The 18916-nt window shown below is 41.5% G+C and overlaps 1 protein-coding gene across 2 annotated transcripts in view; it reads right to left on the bottom strand.

The window, feature by feature from the left end:
- The window catches only part of LOC147324513 (membrane-associated guanylate kinase, WW and PDZ domain-containing protein 2-like), an 89488-nt gene that overhangs the window by 17490 nt on the left and 53082 nt on the right, over positions 1-18916 (bottom strand). For both annotated transcript variants that reach the window (XM_086298359.1, XM_086298360.1), the window contains exons 6-11: positions 18694-18773; positions 9238-9295; positions 8210-8331; positions 7407-7589; positions 2943-3472; positions 2021-2189 (exon numbers count right to left, since the gene is read on the bottom strand). In XM_086298359.1, the coding sequence (XP_086154485.1) occupies positions 2021-2189; positions 2943-3472; positions 7407-7589; positions 8210-8331; positions 9238-9295; positions 18694-18773 (1142 nt within the window). The remainder of the gene's footprint in view (positions 1-2020; positions 2190-2942; positions 3473-7406; positions 7590-8209; positions 8332-9237; positions 9296-18693; positions 18774-18916) is intronic.

Raw genomic sequence — 18916 nt, 5'->3', positions numbered from 1 at the left:
CATTAAAAGAGGAGAAACTTGTTGGACTTTCACTATAACCAATTTGATCATTCTGGCTAAAAACAGTAATCACAGTGGTGCAGTGGTTAGCTCTGCTGCCTCACACAACGATGGTTTTTGGTCAGTCTTGGCTCAGTCTTCCTGTTTTTATTACTACAGTCCAAAGACAAGCATGTGAGTCAAAACTACCCATGGACTTCTGTGTTTGCACCTTATGACGGAGTGGCGACCTAACCCGGTTGTAATCCAGCTCTGGTTCGGGTTCAGATGGAACAGGTGCCAGCCGTTGGCAATCCTAAAATGAATGGGTGGTTAAGAAAAGTGATGGATAGGTGGTTCCCAAAGTTTCCAAAAGCAGGATCAGAGGTAGAACATTTCCAGTGGCAAAATTCCCAGTTTAAGGGTGCTTTCACATCTGCAGTGCTTGTTCCGTTTAAACTGAACTCTCATTCATTTTTTCCCTTCGTTTGTTCAGGTGTGAACATAATAAACGGCCACACTGAGGCTCTTTGGAGGAGATGGTGAACTCCAGTGCAGTTTGTTTATGGTGCTAATGTGATCACAACCAACTACCTGGGGTACATTGCAAGTTTGAGCTAAAAAACTTTCTGTAGCCACTTAGGCTTTGTATTTTCAATGCGGGAATGTTCAATAGATGTGCAAAGGTCTGTACGGGCAAGCAACCAGCTGGGAAATCAACTGAAATTCTCCATGTTCTCCGATAGTCCAAAATAGAGCTCCTTCTTCCTATATTATTTATATATTTATTTTGTTGCTTCTGCTCCCAGACACATCTGGCCAATGAGCGGACTGAACATTCTCACGTGATTTGTAATGACGCATTTTGGCTCGCTTTAAATTCATCTGGATTTTCTTCTGTGTGAAAAGAGACCAAATCACAGGGAAAATACCACCAGTTTACAAACTCATCAACTGATTCGGTCCAGAGTAAATTCAAGAGACAGACACTTTCTCTAGATTTTAGATTAGAGTTTAAAAAAATCCTTTTGATAAATCTCATAGCAGTTGTGCAAGTCTCAGGCTGCTTGAGGAGCTCCCATGAAGAAGAAGAGGCTCGTCCACGCCCCTCTTTTCCACTCCCCATTCATTTACAGCTTCTAGTTCGGCGAGTATCTGTTAGCTAAATGCAGCAGGGTGGCCTCTTATGCATTTATATGGCACGATTGCATTTCATTAACTTTGTGTCTTCTCTCCCCTGCAATTCATGTTTTATTGTGTTCTCTCCGTGTGCTGCCTCTTTTTCCCTTAAATCCAAGCCGTTGTGGCAGATGGCTGTACCTCCCTGACCCTGGTGCTGGCGTAGGATTCCTTCTGTTAAAAGGGTTATCTTTATAAAATTTGCTATAATATACTCTAATATTATATTAAGTGATTTGTTAGTTCAGTAAGTTTATTTTTATTAAGACTGGGCAGAGAAATCTGCCCGGCATATATTACTCATTACAGCTTTCCTAGTATCCAAAATGGAGGAAAAAGGAAAAATAAAACAACAAGAACAAAAAAAGTGTAAAAGTTATTTACACCTGTACCCATGTACCCAAATAGTTTTGTATATTATCTCTTTTGAAAGACATAACTGAATTTGACATATTCATTATTATGTCAGAGTTGTTCATTATTTCATCCCAACAACAAAAAGGTTTCTTTAATACCTTTTCCAAAAATATTTACCTGATAGTAGCTTCTCCTACATTACACTGACATTACAACTTCTTTCCTGAATTGAGAATAAAACTTTTGTGCAGTCTAAGAGTGACTTTAATTTTACTCTGAACAATATTCACATTATTTTCTAATAAAAAATTTGAAATTACTATTGTTATTTGACGCTATATGAATCAAACTAAGTTTAACTTTCACTTACTGTTCTGTTCTATTTGGGAAGATTTAAATTAGGTGCCATTTACAAGCTTTTTTTATTTAGATTTGTTTTTGCAGAAAGAGTGTGTTTGTAGTGAGAAACAGTCAAAAGAAACAAGGTAAATGTTGTCTCTCTCACCTGTTCCTCCTCTCTGTATGAGGAGTGTTGCTTCTGCTCCCACAGGACACTCTTTGAGCATCTCCACCACTCGTCCATGTCCAGCTGCAGCCACTGACTGCTGGTTTACCTCCAGGATCAGGTCTCCTTCTACCAGCCCCGATGCTCCCTGTGAGCCCGCGTCTAGCACCTGCACCACATCATCATCCACCGTTACTATACTTGGCTTCATGGTACCTTCCAATCTCAAACATAAAACTGCTTTTGTAAACCACAATCAATAAAAATGGGTTACAGTGGAAAGCTGCAATTGCCCACAGTGGGACCTAAATTCTAAAATCTTCACCGCACATGTTGTACTGTTTAAAGATTTATAGGAACAGCCATCTGAGCTACTTCGATTCAAGAAGACTAAGAAATTCTTAAAACAAAAGGGGAAAAGCACAGATGCTGTCATGTTGGTGGAGACAGATGTATATTGTGGTGCAGATGTTTTATTGTACACATACAACTGGGATGAGGATTAGCATCTGTCACATTCCCAATCAGCGACTCTAATTTATATCTGTTCCTTCTTTCCAGGTATTTAAGTATGCAGGGTGGGAATTTTTTCCCCCCTTTTTGCTCCACACCTTCCGGAGACTCGATTCGTACCACATTAGTAGATAGCAAACCCAACACAGGGTGAGCTCACTTTGTTCTTCTTATCTCGATCTCTTTCTACCACGTTGTGTTGACCAAATTAAATTTTCTCTGACCTGCTGTCGTAACTCTACTTCAAGTTTAATTTGTAAGTCAGCTCGACTATTTTAGCCGACTGTGGAGAGTTTGCACTTGAAAGAACACATTTAATTCCTGAAATGCTGAATGAAAATTACAATTAAAATATTAAACAGGTCTGAAGTCGTTCACTGATTGAGGAGGCGGCGTTGGGACACTTCACCTGTTTAACTCGCTGACCGGTAGGACTGTCGGCGATGGTGAACCCAAATCCTTCTGCTCCTTTCACCATGGTAACTGTTAGCAGCTCTGCCCCTTGTGCTGTTGCCCCGGCAACAGCCCCAGTCCCAGAAGAGGCCATTGACACGTTGTCATTGTGAGGTGTGAGCGCCGATGCCGAGCCGGGCGTGGTGGGCGGCAGGGATGAGCCGTCCAGATGTGTGTCTCCGGGATGGGAAGCTCCAGCCTGGGCCAGAGCCTGACCAGGAAGCTGGGAGCTCAGCGACAGGTACTCCAGGTACGGGTCATAGCTGCCGCGACCATTCACCACCAGCGGGCGGTGCTCCAGCCCAATGGGCGTCAGGGAAGCGCTGGCCGCACCGCTTGGGTCCTCGGGGTCGAAGGGCAGGGGATACCCTCGACAGAGCACGAGGGTCACGCTCTGACCGATCGGTACAGACTGGAAAAGTTTGACCACATCGGCGTGCGTCGTGCCAAGCACGCAAATGTCATTAATGTAGACGATGACATCACCTGAGGGAGGAGACAGGAGCAGCCTCAGTCACATGGCAGAATGTCACAGTAGATGCAGAGAAAACCAAAAGATCTGTTGTCAGCGGCTCATGTATGACATAGTGTGCAGTAAAAATAAAGGTCTCATCTCTCTGTGGCATCAGAACAAGTTCGCCTCTCAAAAGTGCCACACAAGTATCATGGTATCAGTCCACTGCCACAGCAGGCGACCAAAGTGTATGTGCGAGACAGAGAGATGAGACAGGGGTCAGAGTCTTGATGAGTATGATTCGTGCAAATTGACAGAAAATCTCAAAAATTCAAATGTGTAAATACCTACAGTCTCATGCACTGCGCATTATAACCCTCCGACTCCATCTCACAGTCGAAAACCCAAAATGCGTGAGTACCATTGTTTAAAAGATTGTGTGTGTATATGTGTGTGTTCAGTTTCCTTCAGCACACCCATCCTGGCTGGTGGTGTCTCCTCAGTATTAGAACTTTAGATTGCTCTGCCTGGTTGATTGATAACATTGTTATTGGTGTGCAGAAAAAAAAAAGAGCTGAAATAACTTCACAAATACGACACTAGATACTCCGTCATCTCTGCTGTAGTTTGAACGTGCGGAAAGTTATGGATTTCAGCTTTAAATCCACAGCCCCATGACAAATACAGCTGCCTCAAATCCTCTATTTCACACTTCTAGCGGCGCTCTCTGTCACACATGCAGACACGCACACATTCCCATGAGCATATGCGCACACACAAACATACACCATACATGTCGCATGCACAATCGTACACAATCCCTAAGAGCAATGCTGCACAGCTCAAATAGGCCAGCTAATCTCAGCCAGGGAGTGTCTGCGTGCAACTGTGTGCGAGTGTGAATGTGAATGTGTGTGCGCTCTGGCAATGTCACAGAGCGTAGAGGAGCAAGTTGGAGAGAACAGAAATCAGAACAGAGAGAGAGAGAGAGGAGGGGGGGAGGCTGACAGACCAGGAGAGAGGAAAAACCAGAGAGGTAGAAAGAGAACATGGATGAAAACACACTGAGGCTGAAAACAGAGGAGAAGTGTCAGATGACATGGTTAGATAAGGAAGCATAATAAAGGGTAAGCTGCAGAGACAAAGAGAGATGGAGATAAAACAGAAAGAGATAGAATCCAGATAAAAGAGAAACTGATAGGCAGAGGGAGAGACATAAAAGCACAGAGCAGGAGCTGAAAGCAGGAAGGAGGAATCCCAGCTCTGAAATGAGCTCTAAATGAGCAGTTTAGGCACCGGCCGTGCCAGGCATGAGGCCAGCTCGCAGGTTCGGAAGAGAGCACACATGAAGCTTGTCCTCCTCTGATCCTGTGACGGTGGCTTACTGGGATTTTTCTAGCATTGGCTTTTTATCTTAAACCTAAAAACTGGCTTTTGCGTGTGAAGTTTAAAATAACCTATGGAATCTGCGTTTTCATCCTCAACAACATACTGGTAATGAACTGGATTTAGGACTTTATTCAAGGACACCAGGAATGAAAACACACACTGGCTGCTGCGAGGATCCAATCTGTACCTCTCCACACACAGCAATGCAGGTTCTTTCCAGCCACTAAGCGAGCCACGTGAGACAGCATTGCTGCTCGTTTGTGTTTACGAATCAAAGCACAAACACATGTCTGGGGGTGTCTGACACTGGTACACCTGTGTACAAATTATTTTACCAGGACTGTTTGTGTTCCTGCTGTTTGGCTATCAAGGCAGATTGAATCTCCTAATGAAGTAGGTGGTGTGTGGGCTGATGTCAGTTATGGCCAATCAAACCTTTTTTCTCTCCATCTTATTAAAAGGAAGATGTTACAGTGCACTGACAGAGGACAGGGTGTACTGGGAGGAAACTGGAGTCCTTGTCTGGGACGTACAGTGCCACAGGCATAAATATAGGGCATCCCAAATATGCCAACAAGGACAAATGATGCCCATGAATTCTTATTTGTGTGGATGTGGAAACAATAGCAATAGATTTTAAATTTCCAGGAATCTTGGGGTACACAGGCAATTTTTTTCACTATATTGATATCATTTATTATACATCACAGGGGACTTATAATAAATGATAACTGGACTTGAATTGGATTTGAGAGAAACTGAAGAAGACTTTAATAAAGAAAAACACAGGAATCACGGGAAGAAAACGACATTGACCTTAATAACGCATGCTCGTATAAAAAACCGAGACAGAGAGCTGTATATTTTGCCACAGAGGACCAACTGTGCCTCCTATTGGTATTTTGTATATGACTGTAAAAGTCCTTTTAGATGTGGGTATGTTACAGGTATGGTTGATGGAAAGAAAATACCCTGCGCTACTTGGAATCAACTCGCAACTAAACACATTTATATTATTGTGCTCTTACGACCACTCCACCATACATTCATATTCATATAGTGCTTTATTCTATGCACTGTACGCAGATCATGAGGAACAAACCATTACCATTAGTTTTGAAAATGTCCAGAACTGAAGTCATTGTGGAGAAAAATCCACAAATATTTATAATCAGTATTTAGGACCACAACTCCATTTGATGCCAAGACAGTGTAGCTACTTCATGAAGCTACTACTTATCTGGGTTCATGTCATTCCCCTAACCCGAGCCTGGCCCCAGGATAGGTAAACCGGACCCTTTTTTTGTCATCATGGGGGTTTTCAGAACCAATCTTTCTCTGTTCTCTCATCCAGGACCAATTTGCCCTGGGAGACCCTACAGCATAGCTCCTGGGATCACTGGAATGCGCAAACCGCTCCACTGTGATAAGGTTTCGATTCACACGGGAACACTCAAACTAAAGAAGACAAATACTTAATGAGAGTACTACTCGCTGAAGCCGCCACAGCCTGATGCACCACAAATTGAAAATTGATTAAAAATCCTTTATGACACCTACATAATGGAACGACTGTCCTTTTCTTTAAAACTACAGCAGGATAAGTTTAAGGACTTGTGGCCAAAATGGATTGCATTTATCACCCACTTAGACCAGGCTTAACCTAACTGGAGGGGGCACTTATATTTTTGTTGAGATGGAAACAGTGACACTTAAAACTTGTGTGTGTATCGCAACAGGAATAGAGAACGAGGAGAAAAAGTGCAACCACCTTGTAACATATTGTAAAGTTATACAGAAAAATTGAGAAATTAACACAATGTAGAGGTTTAAAGTTCATGCCATGGTACCATTTTCTTAATCTATAGTTTAATGACTGTAGAATTTAAGCTGCACGCTGACATATATTTTATTCAGTATTGTATCTTCTACATGAAAAAAGAAAATAAATCTATAAATCTGACGAAGCTGAGGCTGCACACACGCACAACCTTAATATCTTTTTATCTTTTAATATTTCTTAAGGAACAATGATCTCTCTACTGCACTTTAGAAGGTATACGGTGTTGAAATACTTGTTACAGAAAACTACTGACTTTGACTTTTGAAGAGAGTTTTGAAAAGACTTGAATACTTAAGAACGTAAAGTAATTCACCCAATCGTCCAAGATCTCTGTGCGCACTGCTATCGGGATCTAAATGGTTGCTCTTTATGCTACGAAATCTCTGGATTTGTTCTGACTTTTTTTGCTAAAAGTTACACAGTAACTCAAAAATGCACTGAATACTAACACTGCTGTTTTCTGTGGATTTTTTAGGAACCAGACATGTTGACAGAACCTGCCAACAGACAGGTAAAAATTCAAACTCCTGCCAGCAAAAAGCTTTCTGTATTTGATCTGCCATGAGAAAAAAATAAAGGTCCATAACACTGAGGTGTCACAGTAATGAGGGAGTGCTTAAACATTTCTACAAACATTACACTATCAGCAGTGACAGCGGTGACAGCTTGCAGTTTGTTTAAACCTCAATTTATTTTGAAACCAGTTGTCAAAATTGCACGCTACATATAATTACCTGTGTCCATTTTTCCATCCTGAGCAGCAGGTCCATCTGGTATTACGCTCTTCACTTGCAGGAACTCGTCGGGCTCGTCGCCTCCTATAATTGTAAAGCCAAATCCCATGTTGCTCTTCTGCAGGGCTGTCGATAGGAAGGTGCCCTTCAGCTGGGTTGGGTCCCTCGTAAACAATGGCTTCTCTGCATTTGTATAAAATTGTGAGGGACAAATTTACACCATATTTTTATTTCTAGAACTGTTGAACATTGTGTTATTGAGTCATTTTTTTTTGCTTTTATGTGATTTATTCAGCACTGGATGCATCTATTGTAATTTTTTTCTTAATGCCAAAACTTGAGGATACAATATCCTGATAATCTCGCTGGAGAAAAGCAGTTTTTACTCAGATGAAGGAGTAATAATGTCCTGCTGTAGTATGTCATCATACGCATGCCTGGATATGACCACTAGGGGCCTTAGGGCTGGCATGTTCTCTGTCCCCTGCACTGCCTGTGATTTCCATTCGACCCTGTACACTGTGACACTGTTAATCTGCCCCATCAAACACTCGTGAAACAGCCCACTCTATGACATAAGCCGTGAAAAGAGGAATAAAATGCAAAGTATTCAATCCAGAATTTCAGCACTGGAGGGAAAATGTGTAATTATTTCAAAAATGCATTAGCGTGAGATGGCCTCAAGACCAAGGCTATGTGCTACAGACATTCTTTCTGCAGTCATGGCATTTTCATATTTGTGCAACTGCGTGAGCCTGTCAGCATGTTTTCATGTAAGTACTGGACACGGTGTGGAATTGTACCTCTGTAAATTGTAGGCAGCGGTAGAGCAGAGAGTCCCTGGCTCTGCATCTGCCTCTGCTGCTCCAGGCGTCTCTTGGCTTCCAGGACCGGGTTCTCAAACTGAGTCCTTCTATTGATGTGACTGTAAATACAGTGCATTGTCACAAATTATGAACAAGGACAGATTAAAGCCTCTCTGAAAGCCAACAGAAATACCAAAGTGCAATGCTTTATTAGAAATGTGTTCACAGCAATCATGCTTTTATTTTATATTTTTGTGAACCTTGTATTCAGAGGTATTCAAGTGCCAAAAGTGAGTGCTCATTCATAAAAAAAATAGCAGCTTTCCACGTTTTAAATCACCAACATTTAAAAATCTGCTGAGTTAAATAACTCCTTTTTGAAGGAAAGGGTTGTTAGTCTTGCTGAGAGCCCAGCTCTTAGTCAAATTTTCAGCTGCTGTTGTTAGTAAATATTAGCACTCTCCTCAAGTAAAAACAGCAGAAGGATGGAGATAAATTGCCAGAAAATATCTGTGGAACATGTTTCTGCTGGATGTAAAACTAATGTCTGGCAGGTGTTTGCAACCACGATCACTGTAACAGCTTAACAACACAAAGCTAGTTTATCTAGTCTGTAATTCTAACTCCATCTACAGTTTGTTAAAATTTAATAATGCATTAAATTTCATGACTATGGTTATGACTTGGGTGTAAAATATAATTCCTTTAGTAATTCTTAGGTGCAATTAAATTATATAAATAAGCACATTTTGTAAATTAATGACAAAACAGAAACAGCAGCCTCTTAAAACTGTATCTGAATAAAAAGAGCAACAAAAAAAAGTGTGTTTGTCATATAACCTGCAGGACAGCCCTCATAAGCAAGCGCTTTACTTTAAAGCTTTAATGAAATAGCTGTAATATATGAAAAAGAAATGGGAATTGAGTCATTTATAATTCATAACGAGGCGTTGTAGCGCATGGAAATGCATTTCCTGTTTTACTCCAGAGTGGCTGGTTTATCCAAAGACAACGGGGAAACTTACTCTACGTAGTAGCTGCCGTAGATGGGGTCATCTATCTTCTCCCAGCCGTAGGGCAGCTCTGAGGGGAAGAAAAACCAGATAAGGGAAATGAAGTCAGTCAATGCTGAGAGCTGAGGGAAGGAAGGTAGACTCTAAATTGAACCACTGAGGGGAGACGGCATGAATCTCCGAGCTCACAGCTAGACGCTCCCAAGCGCTCCTTTAATAGACAGACAGCACTTCGATCTGCAGTGGTGGCTTCTTCATGGAGACGCGAATCACAACAAAGACGTCAGCCCAAAACAGGGTGGGAGGAAAAGAACATTTAAATCATCTGACACCTCGGCCTGCCTTCTTTCTCTTTTCTTTCTCCGCCTGTTATCGTGAGCACAAATCCTTCAAGGCCAAATATCAACAACATACTACTTCATGTTTGTCTCCTTCACCCACCCACTTGTTTTCGCCTTGGACAGCTTCCGTGGCTGTTGTGTTAATTGTCTCCTCCTCTCCCTCCTCTGGTTCTGTTCCCTTCTCACTTCATCCATCCCTTCGCTGATTTATCTCTCCTCTCTCTATTATAAAGGAACTGGGTCAAGGCGCTGCACAAACTCCTGTACTCAATGCCGGTTTTCTTCTAATTTACTTCTAACTTTCCACTGTGGTGCACAATCATGCCAAACACACCTTGTACAACATGTTGTTGTGAGCTCCCTCTGCCGGTTTTTGCAAAATTCAAGATGTTTTGGTTTTCTGGTTTAGCACTCAGCTTGCAGGAAGCTATAAGAAACACAAGGGTGGGTTTAAATTGCACTATAAGATTGAGCTAACATAGAAAAACACACACACCTACTCAGCAACAGTCCATCTGTTTCCCTCCCACTCAGACATATACCGGATATATAGCATGTCTCATTAGCATTAGTGCTCTTGAAGTGTTCATCCTATTTCTCGTATTATTTATCTTCGGGTCTTAAATAGTCTCATTCGTGTAATTTATAGCTGAAACCTGTGAAAAACTAAGTACACCCCATGATTCAGTAGCTTATACAACCAGCTTTGGCAGCAATAACTCTAAGTAATCGTTTTCTGGACGACTTCATCAGTCTCTCACATCATTGTGGAGGAATTTTGGCTCACTCTTCTTTACAACATCAGTTCATTGAGGTTTGCAGGCATTCGCTTAAGGTCCCACCACAGCAATTCACTCAGGTTGAGTCTGGACTTTTGACTGAACCATTGCAACACCTTGATTCTTTCCTTTTTCAGTCACTGTTGTAGACTTGCTGCTGTGCTTGTGAGCAGTGTTCTGTTGCACAACCGATTTTGAGCCAAGCTTAAGCTTTTTTCCAGATGGTCCCACATTTGACTCTATAATACTTTGACATGCGATGAGAATGGTGGACTTAATGACTCAAAGTGCAGCTGCCGTGTAACAAGCCCAAGTCATCAGCACCGTGCTGACGACTGTTTGTGTTTTGGCTACATTTTAAATACTTGTTCACTCTTTTTCTAATTCTGCTGTCATGAAGTTTAACATCTAACATGCTAACTGAGGCCTGCAGAGTCTGAGATTTAGCTCTCGGGTATTTTGAGTTTCCCTGATCACTACACGGTCTGACCTTGGGATAAATTTATTGGGACGTCCACACCTGAATGCGCCAAACCAGCAAACTGCCAAAACTTACTGATGATCAGTTAACCAAGTGCATTTGATTAGCAGCGCTTGGTTGGTGCTTACCTGCTTAATTTCTAGCAGCAAGGTTGTACTTAGTTTTTCAGAGGACTGCATGGAGTCTAGTGAAAAAATGCATTTTTCACACGACTGTAGACGGTCACTTTCCACCACTAATAAAGCAAAGGTGATGAACAAAGAACGAAACTACTGTCACACAGATTACAGATGAGGCTAGAAGAGAAGCACCGAGGGAGGCGAATAAAAACATGGGCCTAGTGTGTGTAACGCTGTTGCATTTGTAATGGAAAGGTGTGTGGCTGTGGTGTGTGTGTGTGGTCAGAGGGCCCGGTGGCGCCAGTGTCCGGCAGCCTCGCCTCTGTCAGTGCGCCCCAGGGCGGCTGTGGCTACAATGTAGCTTGCCATCACCAGTGTCTGAATGTGTGTGTGAATGGGTGGATGACTGGATATGTAAAGCGCTTTGGGGTCCTTAGGGACTAGTAAAGCGCTTAGGCCATTTACCATTTAATGCTGTTGCATTTGTAATGGAAAGGTGTGTGGTTGTGGTGTGTGTGTGGGTTAGCGGTTTTGCTTTATACCTCACTTGTTTGCACAACAGTTTCAAGACTTGGTTTTTAAATTTAGGACTGACCAAAATGTATTTCTAGCACTGACTATTAAAATCTGTAAAGCACAAAAAGTTTAAAACAAGTTCCTGGGCTGATAATAATTTTATTTGTTTGGTGATCAGGTTCTTTGGTCAACTTTAAAAGTCCCCCTGTAAAAATATAATTGTTACAATTGTATTTACATAAAATATCTTAGTTCAAAACATCAAAATTTTCTCATGATTTTACAGATTATTTATCCTGTAAAGAATTTTGTAATGTAGTAAAACTTCTGTGAAGCACAAGAGTTTCCACACTCAATAGTTTTTATAACAAAAACCAATCAGTCGATGTGTGTACATGCTGCTTTATAGATTAATTAATAATGTGAGGTCATTTATTGATTCTGCCTCTAAGCAGAAGAACGTTTCATTAAATTTGGAGGAAATTTGTGGAAATTGTTGTGAAAACACTGAACATAAAACAACATATTTAGATTTCTCAAAGCAACATAAGAGCACATAACTCAGGTATTAAAAGAGACATTTTTTTAACAGTACAAATCCGAAACACAGCCTGACCCACTTAAAGAGTCACACACCCACCCACACCCACCATCAGTCCTATTATTTTTACAATTATTTGGTCCGTGTGATACTGATACAGCGACATCATCCTCCCGCGTTGTAATAAAATTATGAACAGATCTGTGATGTAAATATAAATAATCCGTGTGTGAATGTGTCAGTCTGTGTGTGTGTGTCCTGCTGCTGAGCATGCTGACTGTGCAGCCCAAGGTGAAAGGGCAGAGGAACGGGCCTCAATTATCGTTCCTCTGCTTTACTGTTTGCTCAAGCCGCCCGTGCCGCACCGCCATTACCGTAAATGACCCTTCTCATCCTCGAGGTGAAAAAGCCTGATGGATTCATACTTCAAACCACCTTAAATTCCTTACCACCCTGTCCACGAGCCACCTTAAATGTCAGCCTAAGTCATCCACTAGTCGCTTTCCCTCCCCCTGAACTGAAAGGGAGACAGTTTCCATGGAAACCACCAGTGGAAGTCTTTCTTTTTTTCCCCCCCTCGCCCGAGCTGAGGGCTCTGTCTTGTCTCTATTTCCTGCCGCGGCAATACAGAGAGCGAGGGGTGTGTGTGTGTGTTTATGTGTGTTTTTAAGCATTCAATCGAGTCAGTATTTGCGGTGTGCGCGCGTGTATGTGGGGGAAGTGCGTGTGTGTATTAAAAATGGCTGAAATGTGTCATCATCTCTGACATTAAATCAAATTCCTCGTGTGTCTGAATATAGCGTGAGCATTGAGGGGGCTCACTTGTGTTTGCTCATTAGTGTGTATGTGTATTGCTGTCTCTCTTGACATAAAGTCTAATTGTGATTCCTCTGCATTAGATGACTCATCTTCCCTCTCACAAAACGTCTCTCTGACCAACAGGAAGCCACGAGCAGATACAATGAACTCATCTGACTCATCTGACAACAAAGAAGCCAACAATGACTTCAAGAATAAACTCAAAGAAATACAAATTCCACAAGATTTCCATGTAGGGCTGCAAAAAAGGATTTTCAACATCATTCTAACTAGAAATTATATTTGTAATGACAGATAAATCATTCGATTTGCAGCATCAGCAAAATAGTAAAACCTGGCATATTAAAACTAATTATCTGACCAACAGCAGAAACTAAAAAACTGGAAAAATCTCCCAGATGAAGACTCCCTCTTAAAAAACTAAGTAGAACTGTGAGAATTTTTCCTCAGGTGCATTTTTTAAACCATTTTGCAGTCTAGCTCTAGACAGCATAGACAGAAAATACAAAAGAGCTGTCAAGACAGAAACATATAAAACAGTGATTGCAGAAAAATGAGAGTGAAAAGATGAGAAAACTCGAGACAGAGAAATGGTCGTGGTCCAGACATGACTCAGTGTAATAACAGTGATGAAACTCTGAGGTAACATTTTTAGCGTCGCTCTCTGAGAGTGTGCTCCAGCGCTCTTTGTATGCAAGCCTGAACCCATTTCCATCTATCGCAGCTAGCTGCAAACACGGTTTTGACACTGTGACGTTGGCCTTAGTGAGAAATCCCGCCTCTGAATGACAATAAACAGTATGTTTTTGTCGACAGCGCTGGGATTACTTGGAAACTGACGCAGGGATTGAGTGCGTATGTAAGGCAGAATTCAAAACAACTCTTGGAGGGACTTGAAGCTTGTCCTGTTTTTTCCTGCTCTGAGCGAGAGAAGGGATATGTGCTTGAGTTATGGAACAAAAGACTAATTGACAAAAAGAACCAGATCTGAGGTGACAAGCCTTTGAACTCTGGGATTGAGTCTCAGCAAATACATACATTACAATGCACACAATGGTTGTAAATTTGTGCAAACACATAAAGCACAAACAGCCATCTTCTCAAACTCAGCCAAAAAATGCAGCATGGGAGCAAAAGAACGCAGAGAGGCTAAGTGAAGGGAAAGGGAATAGCGAATGAGGATATGAAATGCTCAAGGAAAGTGGAGCAAAAAGACCAGACGTGGAAGCAACGGAAAGGGAATAACAAGAGGGAAGAAGGAAGAAAAAAAAAGCACTAATGAAAGTGTGTCTGAATATTTTTCTGTTTCCTGCCTGAGGCTATGAGACTCTGGGAAATCCTTCAGGCAGAGGGGCAGTTAAAAACAGCACCACCTCTTCTTGATGTTCCCATCCCACATTTATTGTTTTATTCACGCCCCTTGCATAATTTGATATCCTTGCTTTCATGCATATTTCATCATCTGAAAATTACATGTCCATTAAAGTGGGCAAAAATGGAAAAATGCTTTTAAATTATCACATTTTACAGCGGGAGCACCAAGGTATTGCACAAACATCAAAAATTTGGCAGAACATTATATCACCAAGAGCTACAGGAGACCATTACAAAAAAAAAAAAGAAAAGAACAGTGCGAGTAATGTAAGGATGGGGATGCTGGATTAAACTACTACATATCCTTCTGTCATCCCATGTGCTTGCTTAGCTGTTTATACCAAAAAAGAAAATTTCCTGGCATCTAAACCTGTTTTCTGGAAGACATTAATTCATAGGTGCTGTGAGAGGACGTGATGTGTCATCCAGGGCCTTCACAAACGCTCTGCTAACAGTCTTTGATCCAAATTCCTCTGCCAGTAGTGATTACTTAAGCATTAAATTCCTTTAACAACTGCTTCCTCCGAAGACGGAAACAGGCACAGCAAAAGATTAAAAAAGAAAAAAGATAACTCAACTTCACACAGTGAAGGCAAAAAGAAAGAAACTGAAAAGTAAAATAAAGTGTCAAAAACTGCAGTTTCTTAAATGGCCACTAGAGGGTGACTCTACTAAGCGCGTCAATCCTCTCGAAAAATAGTAGTGTGCAAAAGTCTTGAGCCAAAATGGGTGTCTTCAATTAAGTTCTGCTGGTTTCTTGAAGGGCAGTCTTTGGATGTTGGCTGCTTTTTGTTCCATTTTGCATCCAGAAAAACCCACTCTGTCAGTGTGGGGTTTATCCATGTATGTTTGGGATCATTGTCATGCTATAAACGATGCTATAGCCAATCAAATGGCTTCCAGATAGTGTTGCATTGCCTCCACCATGTTTTACACTCACTGTTGTACCTGAAAGTCCAGGTGCAGGTCAGATCTGTGTCAGGTCTTCACACAATATTTTTTCCTATTTTTTAAGAACATGACTTTCAGATACTGTTCTCCTGCTCTTTTTTAATATCCCTGGCACTTCTTTTGTCCTCCACTTGTCCAGTTTCCTAATTTTCTAAAGACACACTGCACACCATCCTGAGATATACCAGGTTTTCAGCTAACAGGTTTTTTTTTGTGTGTGTGTGTGTGTGTGGGGGGGGGGGGGGGGGATAAAAAACCCCAAACAGTTTTATGCCTGTCAAACAAACTGTGTTATGTTTGGCATTTTTAAGCTGTCTGTTAATTTAAGTGCCTTTTTTTACGCTTGAATGACTCAAAGGTCAGTGCTAAGTGGCTTAACAATCAAAAAACATTTCTCTGAAAATGGTAAGGTGCAAGGACTGGACTGAAAATGAGTGAAAAAGCAACCAATGTCCAAAGAACTACTTGCAAGACCTGCAAGTCTGGAGAACTATTGTTCATGACTTTAAAAAAAACTAAAAGAAAGTCTTCTTCCTTTAGGGGCAGGCTCGAGAGTTTTGCACAGAAATGTATGTAAATGTTTTTAAAAAAGACAAAAAAAGATGGCGACACCGAAATGTTAGACTTGAAGGTTCATTAGAGTTTCTCCCAAACCACTGGGAGGCGCCACTTTGCCTACGTCCACTTTTACATACAGAGCATGAAACTAATTTTCAGTGAGAGATTACATGGAGCTCCATAAGTTATTGTAGCAGCTGCTAAACACAACAGGACCTGATGCCTTTCTAAAAGATAAAATCGTAATCGGATCTGACAGAAACTTTACAGACATCCTCCACAGCAAAGCTAAAGTACTGTCAGCCATGTTCGTGAAAAGAGTCTGAACCAACAACTTATTGTGTGTGTGTGAGAGAGAGTAAGAGCCAGTTTGTGCAGAGCTGAGCGCCGTTATTAGAATTCCTGTCACAGTCTGGGCCTTTACTGGGAAGAGGAAGAGCGATAGCGAGGCAGAGAGTGAGGGAAAGACAGGAGAAACTGAAGAGAGAGACTGAAAGGGGAGAGAGGGGGAGATGTGAGGTGAGGGAGAGGACTGAAGGGATGAAGAACAGAGGAGAGGTAGAAGGTATCGATTTAGAGCTTGCTCTGGCGGATCACATCACAAACTAATTCAGTGGCCGGCTGTGACAGCAGCAGGGACGTTAGATCACCTTATCGTCATACATCTCATCACGCTGTATCACCACTGCGCTTCAATGTGTAGCAGAATAACGGATGCAAATCTTTCCTAAAAATTTCTGTGTTGTCAGAGTCGATTTTTGCTTTGCTTCATTAAAACTGCTTCTAAACAAACCCCAAAGATAATGATGCTGACACGTATAAAGAAAAGGCAGCAAATCAATAAATTACCTAATCTGACCAGCTAATAAACTGTACCTTATTCTTCTCTCGTCCACACATCCACACACACCATTCTCGTGCTCTAAACACGAGGGCCACAAAATCGTAAACAGGTTAGAGAGGACTAATAACACACCGTTTTTGAGACCTTTGTTTCTTCCTTCCTGGACAGACGTTGCTGCTTTGACCTCGAAACATTTATTCAAGACAGAGAGTGACAGGTCAGGTCAATGCTCCCCGACAGTGAACATATCACGAGAGTCAAACACACCAAAAGGTTTCGGAGCTGCTACACTGGACCAGCCAAAACGTATTCATCCTCAGTGGCAAATAATCCCAAAGAAATACACTTTTTGCTCCTGTTTGAGTAATGTTTGCTAAAAACTGCACTGCCCAGCTTTTTTAAGATAACAAATTGGCCCTTTCGCCAACAATAAATCTCCATAGGTAATTTGTTTGTAAAAGATTTATGTCTTTACTAGAGCAGCTGAACTCTCCAGACTTTAAAACACAATAAACTGTGTTTTATACTGGAGTGATACATTCTGAAGCACACAGTTATGGTTACAGGCCAGTCATTTTTATTCGAGGTCTTAATTTAATTTAATTTTTTTTTAATTATTGAGTTGTTTTGTTCAGTTAATGATGACAGAAAATAATAACTGAAGCATTTCATTCCCTTTGGCACCTTTGGCTCATTCTCAGGCCGTCTGAATACAACCTGCCCTGCTCCATGTGTGAAGTTCATTTTTCCCATCTGTCCCCGCTTTAGTCCTCACACAATGTAAAGGCATCGTGGACCTGGATCTTCAATGTGGTCTCATGATTTACTCTTTTGGAATGTGTGGATTGTGATTCTGGTTCTCTATTTGTTTCTGGTCTTTAGCTTATTGTGTTCTTTCTTATGATCCCAGTTCTCTTCTGTGTCCAGTTTCTCATAGTCTTGCCCTCTGTTTGTAGTCTGTGTTCTAGTTTATCTTTAATGGTCCCGTCCTGTTTTCCCAGTAATATCCTCGTGTCTGCGTGGTTTGTGTGTCTTAGTCCTGGTCTCAGTGTTACTTCCCGTTTTATTTTGAAAGTCACACGTCTCGTGTCCGTGTGCCACTCCATCATTATTTTGTTAACTCGGTCTATTGACAGCAATAAAGTTGTGTTTAAATTCAGCTCCTAATCCTGCCTGCCACATGACAAAAGGCCTGTTTTTCCTTGAAGTGCATTTGCTCTTCAGCTTCAAGATTCAATCAAATCCTTGTGAGAGGAATTTTTTTTTCATGCAAATATAATAAATCAGCCCCTACAGGTTGCTGGAAAATCTTAAATCTGAAACCCGTCAGCAGCTTAATACTCAGTTCTGACTTGAAAACCACAAACTTTTGACTTTGTTGTACAAATTAGTGGATCTAACTCTATTCAACTAGGGTGGCCTAAATACCTTTGGCTAAGCACTGTGTACCAGTGCAGTCCTAACTATAATTATAACGTTTACATCCTTGTGAGGCAAGCGGTGCGTTCCTTTCACACAGTGATCACACAGATGTGCTGCTAGCCACAGACGCAGACACACATATACACCTATCACTATATACCACACAGAACATGTAACACATCCTGGTCTGATCAAAAAAAAGTCTGAAGAGATCTCCGTTTTCTAAATTAGAATTTGAACTAGCTTTAAACATTTTCCCCTCGCTGAGTGCACATACAGTTTTGCTCTAAAGTTCATTATTTTCTCAACATTTGCCCGATAGGCAATAAAAGGACATTTAATGAAAGAACTACCTTCCTCTCTGCACATCTTGCAGGACAATCATATGCTTAATGATCCATTCTCAGCAACAAATCTAAACCGGGAGAGTTTATTAGCCCAGTTTAGTCTGTCTGGGTTTCAACCTTCCTGTACGAGTACACCCCCACAAAACCTGTGGAGAAAGCTGGGAGCAGTGCACACTAACAAACATCTCAATTTGAGTGTTTTTGTGTTCTTTTTACTCAAGAGGAGCAAACAGGCTGCAACTGTGAGTCTGGAGCAGACAACAGTGGTACACAAACAGCAGAGACAACACACTTCCACAAACACCAAGCGATGAACTTCAGATAAACTAAAGCTTAAGAGAGAAAAAAATAACTAAATCAGGTTGTTCGCACTCACCGTCTTCCCTGCATTCTTCTGGCGGCTTTGCTTTCTTTGCGAGCCGAGGATCGAGCCATGATGTCGTTTTGGTGTTGTGACTGGAGAAGAAGAAAGAGGCAGATGTAGACGATGGCAATGGAAGGAGGAACGGTGCAAACAGAGGTCAGCGAGACACAGACAGAGGAGATAAGAGAAAGAGCGGAGTGCAGAGTAACAGTAATGACCTGTGTTTGTACGTGTG

This window comes from Aulonocara sp. 'chitande type north' Nkhata Bay, linkage group LG7 (assembly GCF_057382095.1).
Source record: "Aulonocara sp. 'chitande type north' Nkhata Bay isolate Kocher_YH1m ecotype deep benthic linkage group LG7, A_spYH_male_GT1.1, whole genome shotgun sequence".
Lineage (NCBI taxonomy): Eukaryota > Metazoa > Chordata > Actinopteri > Cichliformes > Cichlidae > Aulonocara > Aulonocara sp. 'chitande type north' Nkhata Bay.
Note: the sequence above shows the minus strand (reverse complement) of the source record. Positions and strands in the feature narration are given on the sequence as shown.